Raw genomic sequence first — 20,334 nt, forward strand, 5'->3', positions numbered from 1 at the left:
GTTCCTTGGTTAGCCATGTTGACCTGTTTTCTCTTTGCTCCCCCTTTTCCTTTCTTTCTTTCTTTCTTTCTTTCTTCATTTTGGCACTTTTTGTCTGAAGATTTGTTCTTTCCCACTACATTTTTGGGGGGAGGGGGGCTTCATTTCCCATTTTGGAGGAGCAGCTTTATCTAACACCATCATTAATCATCCACCCTCTTGGGCTCTTCCTTCACTATCCCTTTGACCAATGAAACCATCCTCTTGGGCAAGTTGGTGGTACAAGCTTCTGAAGCTGCCACTTCTCCCACTACCAGAGCTGCTGGGACATGTGGCAAGGGCAGAGTGGGGACCTCGGGTCCTACTTCTCATAGGTTCTGTTGCCTTTCAACATAACCAGCTGGAGACCAAGCTTCTGGTACATAAAAATCTGGAGGATACACCCAAGCCATATCCAACCTATAGGAGCCTAATAAAAAAAAAAAAAAAAAAAAAAAAAAAAAAGCCCAGATAATTGGTAAAAGACAACCCCAGGATAGAGCCAGTGTACAAATATGGAGTGATGGTTCTTTTCTTGAGATTGGAGGCAGGGGCGGTTATGTGGAAATAATTCCAATTAAAAAAAAATCCCACACATAAGTGGAAAAATCATGGTGCATTTAAAGTAACAAAATAAATTATAAATTGACAGAAACTGTCCCTAAGAAATGTATCAAACAACAACTGAAACCATGATGAAATATGATGAAAAGAAAACAAAAAGAACTTTTAAAAAGTCATGAATCAGAGTACTTGAGCAATACTACAAACTAATTGGACCTAACAGATATATACAGACTACTCCACTGAACAACAAAAAAACACACAATTTCTCAAGGGCATATTAGGCCACTGCATACATATTAATAAATTTTTAAGAATTAAAATTATAAATGGGGCATGGTGGCACACACCTACAATTCCAGCAACTCAGAGGCTGAAGCAGGAGGATCCCAAGTTCAAGGCCAGCCTCAGCAACTTAGTGAGGTCCTGTCTCAAAATAAAAAATAAAAAGGACTAGGGATGCAGCTCAGTGGTAGAGCGTCGCTGGGTTAAAAAAAAAAAAAAAATCATATCGTATCTCTAAGAGGAAGTAAGTCTTCCCTAAGAGGTGCTTTCAATTTGTTGACTCACTCAGTGTCTCCAGTACGGGTCTCCACCTCTGAAAGCATGTTCTGGCTGTTCCAATCTCTCCTACTTGTCTTCCGCGGTGCCTCAGGTAAATATTCCTGCGACCCCACGTTGTCATTAAGTGACTCCTTGCTTTTGTGCAGCCTGCTCAATCTAAATCATGTAGATACTGCTGTCTGGCTGACTGTACCCAAGAAGCAGGTAGGTTCACAGTGGTGAACTATAAACTGCCACCTTCTCTCTGCATTGAATAATAAAGGCTACAGATGATTTTAGGGGTAACAACTTCAAATGAATCTACCTGTAAGGGATGTATTTTCTGGGGCTTTTGTGAAATGGGCTTTTGTGAATTAAGACTATTTGGGGATTATGACCTACATGTTGTGCTGTGAAGAGAACTAAGATCAAGAAAATGAGTCCTCTACTATTCAGTTACTATGTTACTGTGCAACTTCAGGTCAGTTAATTATATTTTATAGGCTTCACTATCCTCATCTAACTTATGAGTCCATGTAGTCTGAGTTTGGGGGACCTAAACAGAAATAGTTCTCTTACCTCTTGCCAAGTGCAATAATAATAATAATAATAATAATAATAATAATAATAATATGTAAGCTTCCCCTTCCTTTGATGCAAATCAGGAGTTAGCTAGCTAACCCAGCAATGCTTCATATGTCAGTGAGAAAGGACTTAATCAATGTAGACTTCTTATTGTTCCTGGCTGTCCAATTACATAGAGAATCTGAAGTTTCATATTATGCTTGGGAAACTACAAACAATTCATTGTGACCAAAGTATAGTGTTCAGGAAGAGGAGACCAGACAAGAAAGCTGCCAGATAAAGCCCATAATAACTAATGTGATAAAAATTTAGCATGGAGGATTACAGGCATGTAAAAATTTAGCTGAGGCAGGAGGATAGCAAGTTCAAAGCCAGCCTCAGCAACTTGGAGAGACCCTGTCTCTAAATAAAATATAAAAAGTGCTGGGGATGTTCTCAGTGGTTAGGTGCCTCTGAGTTCAATCCCTAATACCAAACAAAAAAAGAAGCAAGGAAGGAAGGAAGGAAGGGAAAGAAAAGAAAGTTATTTGGAATGTCCTCCTGTTAAAATTCCTCTCATTCTCCCCATTTCTGTGGATATTTCTAGTAACAACCCTGCACCTCACAGATGAGAAAAGAAGGGACATAACATTTAAGTAACTAGCTTAGAGTCACGTAGCTATGGGGGATGGGTAGAAAGGGAAGTACATTTGACTGGGCCTGCAGGAAACAGATGCAGATACAGATGTTCCAGAGCCCAGTAAGAGAACAGTGGTTACAAGGGCTAGAATCCGGGAGCCTAGCTCCAGAAGCTGTGCCCACAGCTACCACCTTACACATGGTTACATATTCACACACATATATATAATTACAAGCATGCACATGTATACAAAATTGCACAGCTTTGTGCTAGGAAGAAACTAAGCAATGCCCTGTGGTAGAGGAAAACAAACAGATGTGTTCTGGACTAGGTGATGAGGAAAGACTGTGAAAGGTTTTGGAAGTAATATCTCCTCTGAGATTTGAAGTTGCCAAGGCTGGCCTCAAATCTGTGATTCCCCCTGCTTCAGCCTCCCAAGATACTGGGATCACAGGTGTTTGCCACCACGCCCAGAAAAAAAAAAAAAAAAAAAAAAGCTTTTAATTTTGATGAAGTACAATTTATCTGTTTTTTTTTTTTTCTTTTGTTGCTTGTGCTTTTGGTATTATATCTAAGAATCCATTGCCAAATCCACAATCATGAATATTTATTCCTATGGTTTCTTTGAAGAGTTTTATAGTTTTAACTCTTGTATTTAGGTGATTGATACATTTTGAGTTAATTTTTGCAAACTGTGAGAGGTAGGGTCTAACTTCATTTTTTGTAGTTGTCTCAATTTGTTGAAGAAATTATTCCTGGATTCTCAATTCTATTCTGTAAAGACATTTATATGTTTATTCTTATACCAGTACTCCACTGTTTTGATTACCATAGTTATATAAGTTTTGAAATTGGGAAGTATAAGTCCTCCAATTTTATTTTTCTTTTACAATATTATTTTGGCTATTTGGGACTTTTCCAAATTCCATATGAATTTGTAGCTTTTGCAATTCCATGTGAATTTGAAGATTGACGTTTTCACTTAGGAAAAAGTCATTGCAATTTTGATATACAGATTGCATTGAATCTGTAGACTACTTTGGGCAGTATTGCCATCTTAATATTGTTTTCCAATCCATAAACATGGAATGTCTTTCCATTTATTTAGGTGTATTTTAATATCTCTCAGGAATTTTTTTTTGTTTTTAGTGTATACATCTTCTGGTTAAATTATTGCTAGGTACTTTATTCTTTCAATTATTATTGTAAGTGGAATTGTTTTCTTAGTTTCTTTTTTAGATTGTTCCTTGCAAGTGTGGAGGAATACAACTGATTTTTGATTTTGATCTTGAATCCTGCCACTTTGCAAGTTCACTTATTAGCTCTGGTTAAATTTTGTGGATTCTTCAGAATTTTCTATTTGTCCATAAGGCCATACCATCTTTGCATTGAAATAGTTTTACTACTTCTTTTCCAATTGATATGACTGTTGTTTCTTTTGCTTGTCTAATTGCTCTGGCTAGAGCTTTCAACACAATGTTGTATAGAAGTAGTAAATGTGGGTATGGTTATCTGAGATAAATTTAACTTGATCATGATGTATAATCCCCATGATATATCATTGGATTCAGCTTGTTAGTATTTTGTTGAGGACTTCTGCATAAATCTTCATAAAGGATATTGGTCTGTAGTTTTCTTTTTTGCCTAATGTCTTTGGCCTTGGTATCAGGATTATTCTGGTCAAATAGAATGAGTTACGAAGTATTTTTCTCCTCTTCTATTTTTGGGAGAATTAAAGAATGATTAGTGTTTTTGAAGAATTAGAATTCACTAGTGAAGTCACCTGACTTTCTTTGTCAGAAGGTTTTTGATCACTGATTTGATCCCTTTTCTTGTTATAAGGTTCTCTTAAGTTTCTATTTCTTCATGTGTCTGGTAGTTTGTGTGTTTCTAGGAGTTTTTCTATTTCATCTAGATTATTCAATTTGTTGGTATACAAATATCATAGTGTTCTTTTATAATCTTTTTTATTGATGGAAGCACTATAGTAATGTCCCTACTTTCATTTCTAAATTCAGTAATTTATCAATTTTTTTTTCTTCACCACTGTAGCAAAATTTATGATCTTCTCAAAGAAACAACTTTTGGTTTCATTATTTTCTCTGTTGTTTTTCTATTTTCTTTTGTGTTTATCTCTGTTATAGTATTTATTGTTTCTTTCCTTCTCATAGCTTTTGGTTTAGTTTGCTTTCCTTTTTCTAGTTTCTTCAGGTATTGAAGATTTAATTTCTTCTGGATTGATGATTTGAGATCTTTCTTCTTTTTAACAAAAGCATTTACGGCTATAAATTTCCCTCTGAACACTGTTTTTACTACATCCCGTACATTTTGGTATACTGTGTTTTCATTTCCTCTTATCTCAAAACATATTCTAATTCCCCTTGTGATTTCTTCTTTGATTCATTGATTGTTTTAGACAATGTCACTTAACTTCTACACATTCATGAATTTTCCAATTTTCATTATGTTCTTGATTTCTAGTTTTATTCCATTTTGATCAGAGAAGACTATATTATTTGAGTTTTTTTAAATTATTGAGGTTTTTTTTTTTTTGCAACCTAATATATGATCTATTCTGGAGAATATTCATGTGTATTCATCTTCCTGGACCTATCAGATCTACCTCTCTTATAATTTTAAAGACAATCTATGTGAAATATCTCAATCTTACTCCCCTTTTTACACTTAAATCTCTTGAGATCCTTAGCCATATTCTTTTTTTTTTATCATGACTGACATCTCTGCCTGTGCTCCTGAACCCCATCCTGGCTTCCTCTCAGAAACGGCACTATTCGTTCTAAATACTTCTTTCTACCATATCTTCAGTATCCTCTACCAGCCACTTCCCTCTGCTCCAGATTTACCCAGGACTCTGTCACTTAGACAAGTAACTTTCTTTTATCCTAACTCTATCTCAAGATCCTGTCCTGTTTCTCCTCCAGTTTGTTGGTATATCATTATATAGTGTTCTCTACTAAATCTCTGAATTACATGCTAAGTAAAGAGGTCTACTATATCCCTGGTTTCTATAGACAGGCCAGTCTTCTAGGTTAACAACTCCATAGTTTCTTTTGACTTTTTACTCATTTTCAGAATCAGCTTAGTTCTACCTCCATCATCTTCTTCCTAAAACACTGTTGTTGTTTTTTTTTTTCATACTTTCCCACTTCTCAAAAATACTCCATGTTTCTTACTTGTCCCAAATTAACTCCCTATTGTTCAGGTGACCCTTAAAACTCTCTGCATTCTAATCTTAATCTATTTAGTTTCACTGAATCCCCTGGACCAGATTCTGGGAAAATAAAATGCTAAGACATTATTCATATTCCCAGAAACATATCCAACCAATGGGTGAAATAGGGAAACAACTATATCTATTGAACTAGAAATGGTACTAAGCACTAGGAAAACAGAGAAAATAAGCATAATATTTTCTCTCAAGTTTATGGAAAAGGGAGAAAATAATCTCATAATTACAACAAAGAGACAGAAATACAGACTAATAAATATGGTCTGCATGTCCTGATTTCTAAATTTTTACTCACTGAAGTAGCATAGAACTGAGCAAATAATAGACTAAATGACTTGTTAAATAAACTATTGCAATCTATAAAAGCAAGGGCATTTAAAGGAGTATGCTATGCCAGAGAGGAACAGTTTCTGATGAGTAAGTTCTTGACTAGATAAATCCCAATGTCTTTACTAAGAAGAATTTAGCTTAACATCCTGGACAGAAAACCCCCAAGAGGAGGGATAGAGATGTGTACATTCACTCCACAAATATTCACCACAGTGGAAAAGGCAGACAAATCCTTGTGTATTAGTCAGATTTTCATCACTGTGATCAAAATACCTGACAAGAACAACTTAGAAGTGAACAAGTTTATTTTGGCTCATGGTTTCAGAAGATTTACTCCATGGTTGACTAGCTCCAAGTCAGAAACATCATGGCAGAAGGATGCAGGGGGAAAAAGGTGCTCAGTTCATGGCACCCTGGGAAGAGAGAAAGAAAAAAAAAGAAGGGGACTGGGAAATAGATAAACACTTACAGGGCACCCACCCCAGTGTGCTACCTCCCAACTGGGTTCCACCTCCCAGGAGTCCATTCAGTTATCAATGGATTAATCCACTGATGAGGTCAGAGCCCTCATAATCCAATCACTGCTTAAAGTCCCACCTTTGAACCTTCTTGCACTGGACACTATGCTTCTAACACAAGAACTTTTGGGAACATTCTAGATTCAAACAATAAGTCTTTGCCTCTATGAGGATTAAATCCCAGTGGAGAGGAGGAAGAGAAAACAATGAAGTACACTAAATGATAAGTACTATAGAGAAAAGTAAATCCAAAGGTAGCTAGCTGGGTATGGGTGGAGGTTGATAGTAAGGAAAGCATGGTCACAGAAGGACTCTTGGACAGGGAACATTTGCATTAAAGACATTATGGAGGCAAAAGAATGAGCTGTTTGTGTGTGTGTGTGTGCACATTTGTGTGTGTGTGTGTGTGTGTGTGTATGAATGTTTTTGGTTCAAGATTTTGCTTGTGAAAAAAGAAATAAAATAAATAAATAAATGAATAAATAAATAAACCCCAAACTGATTTAAAAAAAAAAAAAAGATTTAGCATGTGATATTCGCCCATGTGATTCCCAAAGGTAAGAGGGGTGAAGAGGACAAATAACCATTTGTTAAAATGCTGGTGGGAAAGATGCAGTACAGAGGGGAATTGATGGCAGAATGGAATCCATATGACAAATCAGGAAAGAAAAAGGAAGTGCGAGTTCCTGAGGAGTATCAAGATTCCAGGAGATGACCCTCCACACACACCAAACACACATGCGCAAGCACGCATGCACACACATGCACGTGCGCACACACACACACACACACACACACACACACACACACTCAGCTCTTTCCTGAGAAGTAAGAGATCCCAAGAAGTCTGGTTATGGTTATTTATTCACTGACTCACACATTTCTGCAAATCCTAACACATGTCAGGCATAGTACAGAGTGCTGAGTGCTGACTTACATGAATACCCAAGCATGATCAGTTAGACAAATAGAGGACTAGAAAATAGTGTGACAAGCATTAAGAATGGCAAAGAACACTAAGAAAACACCTTTAAGAATCAAGATCATTTCACCCTTTTTGCTCAAATGTTGATGGTCTCTGAAATGGGCTTATAAGAATGTGTCTATTATGTGTTACTTTAAAATTATTTTTGTTTTTATCAGTTTTAGCCCTTCAATCACTAGGCTAAAATCTTTTTGAGAGCAGAAAAAAATACCTTCTGTCATCATGAAAATTAAAAGTAGTTGAAGTCAGAAGACCTGGGTTAGAATGCTGATTATGCTATTCTTTAGTCATGTAACCCTGGGAAAGTTAGATAACTTCTGTGCCTTGGGTTTTATCTATAAGTAGAAATAATAATCTAATCCATTTGCCTCAAAGAATTGTTGTTGGCATCAAAAGAAATAATGCATTGGGAAAAACTATGTATGCAGTAAATCCCTGTTATTAATTCTCTCAATTGTGCTAGCATACTGTGTGGACAGTCGGTAATCAGTAAATGTCCAACTGTAATTATACTTCATTAGCAAAGACTTGAAGTTTTTGGAGTCTGTGCCAGGGAGTTGATGTAGTTTCATGTCCCTCACCACCTGATGCCCAAGAAACTCAGGGGCTGGGGTAACAAAGTATGAGTCATGGCCCAGGAATGACCAGCTAGTATAGAAGTGGGCACTGGGCCAGGATCATCTGCCAACTCACCAAGAATACCAGATGTTTTGCTGGAGGTGGAGCCACTGGGGCTATGATTATCTGTTGTGACCCTCCTAACCCTTTCTCTCCCCATCATTTCTCTTGGCTTCCTTTTGAAAAGATTTTTAACAAATGGGAGGAGTTAGGGGAAAGGGCACAGGAATTGGAAGATTGCCATGGACAGTTTTATAGCCCTTTCCTTCTATGTTTACAGGAAATACAGTTTCACAAGGCAGTTCTCCCTCATCGGTGGTGAATGGGATTCTGGGAGAGTCAGTAACTTTTCCCCTGAATTTTCCTATGGATGAGAAAGTCAACATGATCAGCTGGACTCACAATGGAATAATCTTAGCAGTCATAAGCCTAAATGAATTAGGAAAGCGACAACTCCTGGTGCCCGATAAGAACGGGACAAAGCGATTAACCTTCACCCAGTCGTACTCCTTGCATCTCAGCAACCTGACGATGACAGACACAGGATTCTACAAAGCCCAGATCAACACAAAAAGCTCTCTAATGTTTTCCAGTTACACCCTGAGGATCTTTAGTGAGTCTAAATGTTGGGTTTAATTTTTTATGGACTAAAACATATTAGATCTTCCAATCCTGTGTGACTACAAGTGTGCATTATAGTCAAGTGGTAAAGAGGATGGCATTTGGGGTTAGAATGAGGTCCAGTGGTAAAGCAACTCAGTGACACTACACAGTCAAATGATGGCAGAGCTGAGAATATCTCTCCACTCAGCATCACCTCACTCTCCTTTATCTGATAAAAAGGCCCCCTTCAACCAGAAATGTAATATAAATGATACATTACATGTATCTGGCATGTGACCCTCACAAATCTCCATGAGGCAGGTGCAACCCTTATGCCTTCAGTATAGCCTTGGTCACAGGAACTTGCCTACAGTCACAGACACGTCATGTGACAGCACTTTCCACCTAACAAGACTGCCACAAAGGTAGCCTGATCTAATAGTGTGATCTGTGTGCAGAACAGCTGTCTACCCAGGAAGTATTCTGTGAGGCTGAGCCAAGACAGAGAAAACTCTTTTCTGTCAATGTTATTTAATCTTTAACAATATTTTCCCTAGATGGTTCATGTTGATCATTAGGGAAAAAAATGCCTCCCCAAGATTAAACAGTGAAAATATCCTCAACATAGAATTAAGGAAAACTGTAATGAGGTAATTTATGATCTGTATCAGAAAAAAAAAATGTAGTAATCAGTTATGTTCAAAGATACCATAAATAGCTTTAGGACCATCACTTACCAGAGATGTTTCACAAGGGGTTCAAGCATTAAGTTGGCCTCCAGACTAGACAACTTTAAAGACCACTGAGAGTCTATAATTCCTACCTACCAGAGATCCCATAAGGTCTAAAATTTGTTTGGAGTCCTTTGGATTAAAAGATATGATCTAAAAAAAAACCAAAACAAACAAAAAATATTGTTAAAATGTCTCTATAAATGGGACACTCATTAACATTTAGTGTGAAGCCCCTGGATATTTGATGAGTCTATCATGTTAGATTAGTCAAAGTCATGTCCTTGAAATAATATGACATGGAACAGGTAAAGGTTACTGGGGGAGAAAGGATGTTTGGGACAATTCTGAGCAGAAGATTCCAACTAAAGGGGCAAAGTGACCCAAGACCAGGGTATTCATTTTCTGAGACTGTTAAGGACTAAAACAACAGAAATATATTCATGTTCTTTCAAAGGTCTGGAGACTTAAAGTCCAAAAACCAGTTGTGGTTAGCAGTGCACTCCCTTTGTTGGCCCTTAGAAGACTCTGTTTTCTGTATCTCCAGCTTCTGATTGCATTCCTTAGTATTCCTTGGCTTGGGGCCACATCATTCCACTCTGTCTCTGTGGCCACATCACCTCTTCTTTTCTCTGTGATTTTGCCTCTTCTGTCTGTCTCAAATATCCCTCTGCTTTTCTCTTGTAAAGACAATTGTCATTGGATTTAGGGCCCACCCAGATAATCCAGGATAATCTTCCTATCTAACTTAATTCCTTTTGCAAAGACCCTTTCTCCAAATAAAGTAATATTCACAGGTTCTAGGAATTAGGACATGGATGTATCTTTAGGGGATCACCAAGCCTTTATAGACAGGATCACCCTCACTGATCATCAGGTGATCAAGGCAGTACTAGGATCCTGAAGAGAAGTGAGACACATACAATGGAGAGCCCAAGAACAGACACCATACCAACATTTACTAAGACAATGTTCTGACACAGTTGAGACACTAAGCGTGAATTCTCCTGCAACAACCATACTCCTGGAACTCAATATCAATCCCTTTCAGGGCTTTTTTCCTAAATGTTTTTTAAGTCCATATTATCTCTCCTTCAAAAGCCCACACACAAAGAGATGAATAAGCTTCAGCAACTGGTTTTACAAGAGTGCAAAGGAATTTTTGAAATGTAATATGTAGATTTGTTTTTCAATATTGACCAATCTTCCCTATGCATGAGGATATAAGGGTGGCAAAGATTTGATGTTATAGGCCAATACCAATGAATTGGGAGTAACTGACTAGAGTTCAGTGTTAAGAAAGATGTTGAAGACATGTTAGGTTTACCTACTGAGTCAACGACATGGTCCATGTTGGCCATGAATAATGTACATGCATGTGTGTTCTTCTAGCCACTTAAATTGTAAACAAAATACACAAAGATCCCCACCCCCCTGATATTCTGAATAGGTAGTGAAGGCAGGTAATAAATAATACATATAATGTATGAACAAGTGATGAAGTATGTAAGAAAGCCATGAGTTCTATGGGGAAATAAAAAGGGAGATTAGAACAACATAAGGAGCATCAGAGTGCTGGGAAGTAGAAGTCTATTTTGAAGGGCATAATCAGAATATGCCTCACTGAAAACAGGACGTACGAGCCAAAGTCTTTTGGAGGTAAGAGAGTGAACCATTCAGATATCTGGAGGAAAAGCACACCTAGCAAGACTCCCCTGTGCCTGGCATGCTCATGGAACATCAAAGAGGCTGAACAACAAGGAGCAGAGTGAAAGAGGGAGTAATAGGAAATGAGATTGGAAAGGAAATAGGGGGCTGTATCAAGTAAGGCACCGAGAGTCATCATAAAGACTTTGGCTTCTGTGGTCAATGAGATTGAGGGCCATTGGAGGGTTTTGCAAAGAATCAAGATGATTTGACTTTGTTTAAAGAATATCTTTGGTTACACTGTTGAGATCCACTGGACCAAAAAGGAAGCCATTGAAATAATCCAGACAAGAATTGATGCTGGCTTGGACAAGAGTGGTAGCAGTAGAGGTAGTGAGAAGAGATTAGATTCTGGATGTATTTTAAGGAAAAGTCACCAGAACTTTTTTATTTTAGTATGAGATAAAGAGATGAGTCACAAATAATTCCAGGGATTTTGGCCCCAGGGAATGAAACAATGCAATTTTTATCTCTAAGTGGGGGAAGGGTACAGATTGAGCAGATTTTAGAAAGAAAAACAGAAGTCCTTTTAGACATGCTGAGCTTGTGATATACTCCTATCCAGGTGTAAATGCCAAATACCCAATTATATATTCATTACATGGGAAAAGGTAACAACATATTTTTGAGGTCAGCCCTGACATTCATGCCAATTATTTGTCATCCCTGCGCTAGGCACTGTCTCTCTTAATGTTCATAATTACCTGAAAAGTAGATACTATTACCTGATTTTCCAGATAAGGAAACCAACACTTAGAGATATTAATAATTTGTCATGTGACCAGTAACCAATAAAATCATGATCCTACCCCAGGTTTTCCTGTCTCCAAATTCAACACTCTTTCTCTTCACAAGAACTCCAGTCTGGCAGGTTATAAGTATATTTAGTTCTACAACTTCTCCGTTAAGTCCTCCTCCCAGTGCTGGGGATTCAACCCAGGGCCCTGTGTATGCTAAGCAAATGCTCTACCACTGAGTTATACCCCCAACCCTTCAGTTAATTAAGTTTAAAGCATTACTCGGTCTTTTCTAACCAAAGAGTTGGACTTTCTGTTCTTCATTGGGTTACCTTTACTTCCATCCTCAGGTCAGGGCCTATTTTTGTCCTGTTCTCATGTCTCCATTGGTTCATAGTTAATTCTAGGCAATAGCTACTTCTTCTAGGCAACACTCTCTAGTCTTTGGTCTCAGAAATTTCTGCATTTATATCAACTCAAAGGATGAGGAGAGGGCCCTCAACATAGTGTCTAAATTGTCTTTATGAGAGGTATTGTCCATAGATCAGAAGGTACCCCAGGGATTAAAGTGGACCCCAGAAAGGTAGAGAGGCCAGTCCCAAATTACTCAGCTGGTCTCTCTCTTCCCATTTCTCTCCCTGAAGTCTCTTTCATTTATCACCCCAGACCTTGCTACCATCAATTAGATAATACAAGCAGAGTCTTCTAGAGTGCACACAGCAGAAGTGAAATACCAAAACATAAAGGTAATGAGTAATTTTTAGAGCAGTCTGAACTGAGTCATTCATCCTTAACCCAAGTCTTTTCTCTGTACACAGGGCGACTGAGTAACTTAAAAGTTACCCATCACATTCAACTATCTGGGAATAGCACCTGTGAGATCCACCTGATCTGCTCTGTGGAGAATCCAAATGATACTGTCTCGTTTGGGTGGAAGTTCTCAGGAAACATCTCTCTAAGAGAACCAAACCTCACTATCTTCTGGGACCCCAAAATTTCCAGTGAACAGAAATACACCTGCATAGCTGAGAACCCTGTCAGCAATTTATCCTTCTCTGTCACTGCCCAGAGTCTCTGCACAGGTAACAGTCAGCCTCCAGTCCCTCTCAGAGCCTTGAGCAACTGCGGGGAGTACCGTGTCCTCACATCCTACAAGATTCCCAAAACTGTGGCAGTGGGAGACAGTCAAACTGCCACTGGAGGTGGGGTGTAGGCATCCTCAGGGGCTCTGTGTTTCTCACTACCTCCACAGTCTCTCCTTCCTCCTTCCTCTTCTGCAAGCCCTCCTGTGAGGGGGGACAAAAAAAAAAAGGACTCAGAAAGAAGAACTGCTCTCTCCCCTTGTCTCTACCAGACTCCATCCTACCTTGCTGCCACTGGGACTTTCACTCTCCAGAAATCCTGCCAGAGCCCTAGAGCTCTTGGGTACAGAGGGACCCACCCAATCCCTGAAGGCAGCCAAGGAGAGGCCCAGTGGAGGCCCTGAGAAAAACACTTTGGGACTCATTCTATATGTATGAAGAAGTTCCACTTCTTTTTTTTCTTTTCAGGTGTTTTAACTAAAGAAAATCTATATGGGGTGAGCACATGGATTATAATTCTGGCTTCTTTGTTTCCACTTGCTATAGTCATCATTGTATGCAAACCTGTTTGGAAGAAAAGAACAGGCAGGTGTTCTTTCTTCCTACTTGTTTCTCCTCCAAGGTTGTAGATAATTAAAGTTTGGGACCTCTGATTGCTAAGAATCTTTTATGGAAAACAAGTGAAGTGTGGGGAGGACACAAACCCTGGCTCAGCTACACTGGGATGACCCTCGGAATGTGACCAGCACCTACTAATATCCTAAAGGAGGTGTCCCAGTGGGAGAAGCAGGACTCAGTCTCAGGGTCCACTTGTCACCTACCCTTCCTTTGGGGCCCCTTCCTCCACATCCTCTAGAGAGGCGCCATGGGGGTAGGAGGTAAAAAGCCCCTCTCTCAGACATTTCAATTTCCTCATTTATTTTTCAGGTTCCCTCCGTTTGCGTACTCAGCAAACCCAGCATCCTGGTGAGCACCCACACTCTTAACTACTGATCATAAAGCAGACAGGGAAAGATGAAAGAAAGAGGAAGGAGGCTGACAAGAAGTCAGAGTGTTACTACTCAGATGCACCCCATGGTACAAGAGATGACTCATAGCCATGAGATCTATAGGGTCCCTCACAAGCATAAGAAGGATCTCACACAGTGAGATCAGAGTCACTCTCCTCCCTTCTGATGGAGAAATTTGTTCTAGTGAAAGGGCTGATGGCCTGTCCATTTGCACCCAGAAAACCTCAGGCAGAGAAAAGATGGATGGATCAAAGACTCAAAATCAAATTGCCTGTGAATCCATCACTGCTGTTTAGCAAGGGTTTGGACAGTGGATAGACACAGTTGAAAAAGAAAGTGTGATCTAGAGATGCAAATACAGGCTCTGGACTCAAATTGGCTTTGAATCTTATTCCATGGGTAAGAGATGCGAGACATCAGTGCTTAGAAAAGAGCCTGAGGACTGGGGTCAGAAGACACAGATTCCAGTTCCTGTTCCATCACTTCCTGTGTGACTTTACACAAGTTAGTTGAGATTTTTGGGCCTGCAGTTCCTCATCTCTAATATAATCAAATTCAACATAAGGGCCTGTGAAAGTTTAATAAATGTTTCCTGCATTATGCTCACAGCATCTCCAGCTCTTCTGTAGATAGTGCTATTTAGTCATTCACATGAGAAGCCTGAGGGAATTTCTGAAGTGTAAGGGCACTTCCCACTCAAGAGATGCGGTCAGAAACAAACCACATGATTAAGAAGTTTTTGGTTCAACACAGAACTGTACAAGCGAGCCCTAAGGAAAGGGGAGGCTTGGACAATTGCCTCTTTGGGGACAGAAAGTGCTCAGAAAAGGCAAGGTACTGAGAGTACTCCCAAAATCCTTCTGCCACTGACAGTGCCTTTTTGTCTTAACAGCTGAGTCCTTGCAAAACATAGAGTACACTTCAGTCTCTCCAGGGAGCACTGTGTATGCTCATGTCACTTACCCAAAACAGGTGAGTCCTTTTAGATTCATACTACATCACTGTCAGTATTTTTTACAGGGATCACCCACAAATTTATCAGTCACAATCATCTGACTGCTGACATCCAATACTGAGGAGAGAAGGCAGCAACAGGGGCTACAAAGATAGCACAAGACCTTTCTAGGGTCTGCTGCTCCCACAGTGAACATGTATTTCTTCTTTGCTCTCCACTCTTCTCTGCTTGATGCCTCAGTAGATTTTGTCCCTTCAGTATAATAAAAAGCTGCCTGAAAGGGTGAATTAGATTTTCTTTTTTGTTCTCCTATAGCCTAACATGACACTTAATTAATACTTGCTGACTGGATCAGAGTTCCACTGAGTTTGTGGAGACAGTTCCATAACAGGAGGTTTCTCACCCTAGATGTAGAGACATTAGGGGAGCAAAGATGTTGTCTCTCAAGAGGGGGAGAGGGGCAAGAATCTGCAACTCCTCCACAGCAGGGGAAACTAAACCCATGAGCAGCTGTCCTCTCCTCTGCCAACATAATAGGATGGTCTTGGTCAAGCATTAGAAACTCCTCTATCACTCCTGTCTCCACCATCCCTAAATAAAACATCTATATGTCACATTTCTAAATAACACTATACCTCTGGGAGGCAAAAAATTTGCCATTCTTGAAATGATGGTAGCAATGACCCAGCTAGAAATCTTGAATTCCCCAAGCAAATCCTTCTCACCCACTGCCTTACAGGCATTTGTGAAGTAGGCTCCTTGAAGAGAAGGGACAAGAAGGGACACTCTTGCTTGTTCAATTGCCTTTCCAAATTCCTGTTCAAAGCAAACTGAATCACTGTCCAGAAAACCCAAAACTAACTTCCTGCTTTTTCTTTGGTTAAAAAAATGTAGTTTTTGAGGTTTTAACAGTTCTCTAAATATTCCTTCATTAATTTAAAGTGTCATTAATTTATGAGCAGGTTCTTCAAGGGGACTGGGGACTTCTGCTATTGCTACTGCACTGCTTATTTCAGACAGAGCCTGTCTGATGACAAGGTGTTCCTAATCTACCAGTTCCTAATGCTTGAGAAGACCCCCAATGATGTGGTGACCAGGCAGTTATAATGACAGATAGAGACAAATGGATTAGGCAAAGTGGACTTCTCCAGTTATAACAAGTAAAAACCTGTGATAAGAAAATATAATACAGTAATAATCTGGTATACAAGCTGGTTCTTATAAAATTGATGGAGGAGAGTAGAGTTGGATGCAGGATGAGAATGGTTCCCTCTCTTCACACAAGGCCATCTCTCTGTCTCTCTCTGGTTTTTGAGGTCCTCTGGTTTGCTCTTCAGTTTTGGTCTCAGGAAAAGTCATTAAAACTTTCCAGGTCTAAACTAGTGGGACTTGGTCTCCAGCACCTTTTGCTAAACACACTCCTTGACCTTCCTCAAAAAGAACTTTGACGTATTCCCTCTTTCATCACTTTGCTTCTCCCAAGAATATATCTATGCATGAACTTCTTTGTCTCTGTGTGAGCCAAATGTATGTGATTTTTTTTTCCACAGGAAATGGGAATCCCAACACCTACAAAAAAGGACACAGTTACAATTTATTCCACAATTAATCATTCCAAGGAGGTAAACCCATGTTCCTATATTCTTATGCCTTTCCCCAGACCTATGATTTTGCAAATAAAGTACAAGGGCCATTTTACAGATGCCCAAAATAGCAGGAGGATCCAGAAAGTCTCAGGACATCCAAAATGTATCTGAGAAGTTATCTTGTATTAGGGTCATCACCCATAATTGAGTTTTCAAACTACTTGTTTCTTTTTTTAATTTAATCCTGCCTTATTCCATCAATATCCCTACTATCTGCCTATGAGGGCTCCCCCATCCCCTCCGTATCTGTAGACATGGGGTGGAGTGGCTGCGACTCTGGTCTCTATTAACGTACTTTGTTTTTCTTTTTTACCCCCAGACTAAGACCACTTCTCCCAGGGCAACTGCGCTTAACAACATTAAATAAATTGCTGAGAAATCTCAGAGAAATTCTGGGTAACACATCTCCTGAGCCCATAGGAAAGGACAAAGAGAGGAAACAGGTTTCTGACTTGCAACAGAATCTGAATATGTAAGATTATTGCTTCCAATCCTTCAGATCTGATCCTGTTTACCTACATCAAACACTTAAGGAGTAACATCATCTCCAGAATATGATCCAAATAATGCTTTCTAGTCCATTCCAGGACAAAACATTCTTCAGATAACATATCTGCACATTGACTTTCTCTGATAACTAAACAAACGGAGTTGTGGGCAACAGGTTGTAATTCAGCAGAAAATCATTTCTCTCCTTTTAGAAAACAGCAGGTTATGATTCATTGTAGAGAGAATACAAGACTGGTTATGTATGGACTTGAATGGACCCACAATTATATCCTGGCACATCAGTTACTAACTATACCTCCTGCAACATATTACATAATCTCTTGGAGTTGTAGTGTCATAGACTGAAAAAAGAGGAGAATGGCAATATGTCCACTCCATTGTTCAACCAGGAATCTAAGTCCTCCCTGACTATGGCTTCTTTACCACCAGGCCTTTTGGACTCTACCCCCAAAATATATCTTGGACTCATCTGCTTCTCTCCAACTCTCCACCACCATCCTATATCCAACTATCATCACCTCCAACCTTGAATACCACAAGAACTTTTGAACAGCTCTCCTAATTTTGCTCTTGTTCCCCTCCAATCACTTCTCCACAAGATAGCTAAAGTAATGTTTCTTTTTTTTTTTTTCTTTTTTTGGTACCAGGGATTGAACTCAGAGGCACTCAACCATGGAGTCACATCCTCAGCCCTATTTTGTGTTTTATTTAGAGACAGGGTCTCACTGAGTGCCTTGCTTTTGCTAAGGAGTAATGTTTCATAATATAAATCAGATCCTTCATTTGCCTGCTTGTAACCCTGTAGGCTTTCCATTGCACTCAGAATGAAGTACAGTCTCCATGGCCCTGTATTGTTTGGTCCATTCCCAGACTTAGCAAGCACCACTCTCCCTCCATGCTTTCCCTGATCTTTAGCTCCTCTAGTAGAGGAAAAAGTTCTCTGTATTACAATCATTCACATCTTCCTGAGGATCTTCTTCTTCCTCCTGTTCTTTAGGTCTTGGCTTAAACATGTCAACTTCTATGAGACCACTTTCTAAACCACCCTATCTAAAGTAGATCACCCTATTATTTTGTTCTACCTCCCTTGTCGTTTATTTACCAAATGCCATCAAATATTTATTTTATTTGTTTAATTTCTATTTCTCCCACTAAACCATAAATTCTTTGAGGGCAGAGATGATGACTACTTTATTACAAGTGTTCAATAAATATTTTTAATAAGTAAATGAACATGTAATTGGGTTTTGTGAGAATTAAGGCAATACAGTCGACTCTCTGTGTTCAACCTCTCTGCGTTCAACCAGTCACACATCAAAAAAATTTTTTAAAAGATTCCATCTGTACTAAACATTTTCAGACTTTTTTGTCTTGTCATTGATTCCTTAATTCAGTATAACAACATTGTGTTAGATATTTTAAGTAATTTAGAGATTATTTAAAGTACTCAAGAGGATGTGCATAGGTTGTATCAAATACTACAGCAATTTATACAAGGAATGGGTATCTAGGATCCACAGCAGGTACAGGAGCCAATCTCCCAGATACCAGGGGATGACTATTCACCTGAAGCTCTTAGCATGGTGCTAGCTCACAAAATAACTTGAGAAATGTCAGTCATAACTGTTAAGAGTTATTACTGATATTGTTGTTATTAAATTTCATTCTCCTGAACTCACAAAATCTCACAAATCTTCAGCACAATAAGGAGAAAGGACACTGTTTACCCTGCCCCCACATCATTTCTTCCCTTTGTTCAAGTTTTTGAATTCTATTCTATTATTTTACCTCATGTGAAAAACAATGCTCCTCTTCTCCTGGGAAGTGTTCCCTGTTTTTGTTTGTTTGTTGGCTTGGGATGTTTTTTGATATACTTTTTCTAGTGTGTCTTTTTTTTCACAGATATAATATATATTGCTCATTGTGAATAATTCAAACATTCCATAAACTCAAATCCTCCATAATCCCCAAGATAATGGCTCCGTATTAAAAAAATAACTTTTTAACCAAAAAGCAATATTTTTTCAATTTGATTTTGTTTTTTGCTTCTTTGTGTTTTATTTTGCTTTGCTTAACATTCTATCTTAAACAACTTTCTGAAATCAAAATATGTAGTTCTGCTGCATTTTTTTTTGCTTTTGATTGAGTTTAACCCTCAAAGAGTTAAGTCAAGTAGTGCTTTCAAATGTATATAACAAGTATATATTTTATTATTTCATATTCCCCACTCCCTTACTTCCCCTTCTGCACACACAGACACAAAACACATTATCTATTGATTGCCTGTTATGTTTGTTTATGCTCATTCTTTCCCTACTCAGGATGGAAATACAGATCAATTTTCCTTAAATACATACTCAGTGATTTATTGTGACTATGCAAAATACTGTTGGTTACTGAACCAGGAAGTGACTATGATTACATTTCCTTTCTCATACAACCTTCAGTTTTTCTTGGAATTTTTTGTATGTATCTCTGAATTGTTTAAATAATAACAGTAAGAATGTTTTGTTCTGTGATTTTTAAACCAAATTCTCCTCAATTTTTAAAAGTAAGCTCGAAGTTGTAAACATCCCAATATTGTCAGAGGGAACCCATCTACTGAAGGCCATGTAATAGAGACAAGCTTTTAAGACCCCCAAGTTTCAAATCATCCTCTCCCTCTTCCTTGCATTCCTCCTATACCCACTGGTGTTTCTTCCCTTAACCTCTGTATGACTATCTTTGATCCTGTTCACAGATCAATAAAACCATTATTAGCACTCTATCTACGCTCTTTCTTAGCTTTGCACTCTGCTGGGCCAATATCCAAACCAAAAGATTCCCGATACTCATCCTAATTTCCTAGTGGCTACACACAACCTATAAAGCCTGTCATAGAAAATCACAGAACCATATAGCACACCACAAATCCATTCCATTTCTCTTTGGCCCTTTGTTCCATTTAATGATACTTTTACTACCCCAGATATTCCAAACTTCTCCATGCTTTACATTTCCCCAAACACACCCACCTGTATTTGTCAGCTTTTCTTCACTATGACAAAATACCTGAGAAAAACAACTTAGAAGAACAATATATTTTGATTCACGTATTCAGAGGTTTCAGTCCATGGTCAACTGACTCCATTGTTTCTGGGCCTATGGTAAGGCAGTACATCATAGCAGAAGGGCATGGCAAAACAAATCACTCACTTCATGATGGTCAGAAACAGAAAGAGAAGGGACAGATCCCATAACACCACTCTATCACCTATGCAGTGGTTCTTAGCCCCATGATTGTACATTAGAATCACCTGGGGAGCTTTTGAAACCACCAGTGG

The 20,334-nt window shown here is 38.8% G+C and overlaps 1 protein-coding gene across 2 annotated transcripts; it reads left to right on the plus strand.

The window, feature by feature from the left end:
• The first annotated feature begins 1,167 nt into the window (after positions 1-1,167).
• Positions 1,168-18,974, plus strand: Slamf6 (SLAM family member 6). Of its 2 annotated transcripts, XM_047556137.1 has the most exons (8): positions 1,168-1,237; positions 8,311-8,643; positions 12,627-12,890; positions 13,359-13,475; positions 13,818-13,856; positions 14,793-14,872; positions 16,406-16,477; positions 16,821-18,974. In XM_047556137.1, the coding sequence occupies exons 1-8, from the start codon at positions 1,189-1,191 to the stop codon at positions 16,866-16,868; spliced, it is 1,002 nt and encodes a 333-aa protein (XP_047412093.1). In that variant the 5' UTR covers positions 1,168-1,188; the 3' UTR covers positions 16,869-18,974. The 2 variants fall into 2 exon arrangements, with proteins under 2 accessions (XP_047412093.1, XP_047412098.1); XM_047556142.1 differs by lacking the exon at positions 13,359-13,475.
• Positions 18,975-20,334: the final 1,360 nt, after the last annotated feature.

This window comes from Sciurus carolinensis, chromosome 1 (assembly GCF_902686445.1).
Source record: "Sciurus carolinensis chromosome 1, mSciCar1.2, whole genome shotgun sequence".
Lineage (NCBI taxonomy): Eukaryota > Metazoa > Chordata > Mammalia > Rodentia > Sciuridae > Sciurus > Sciurus carolinensis.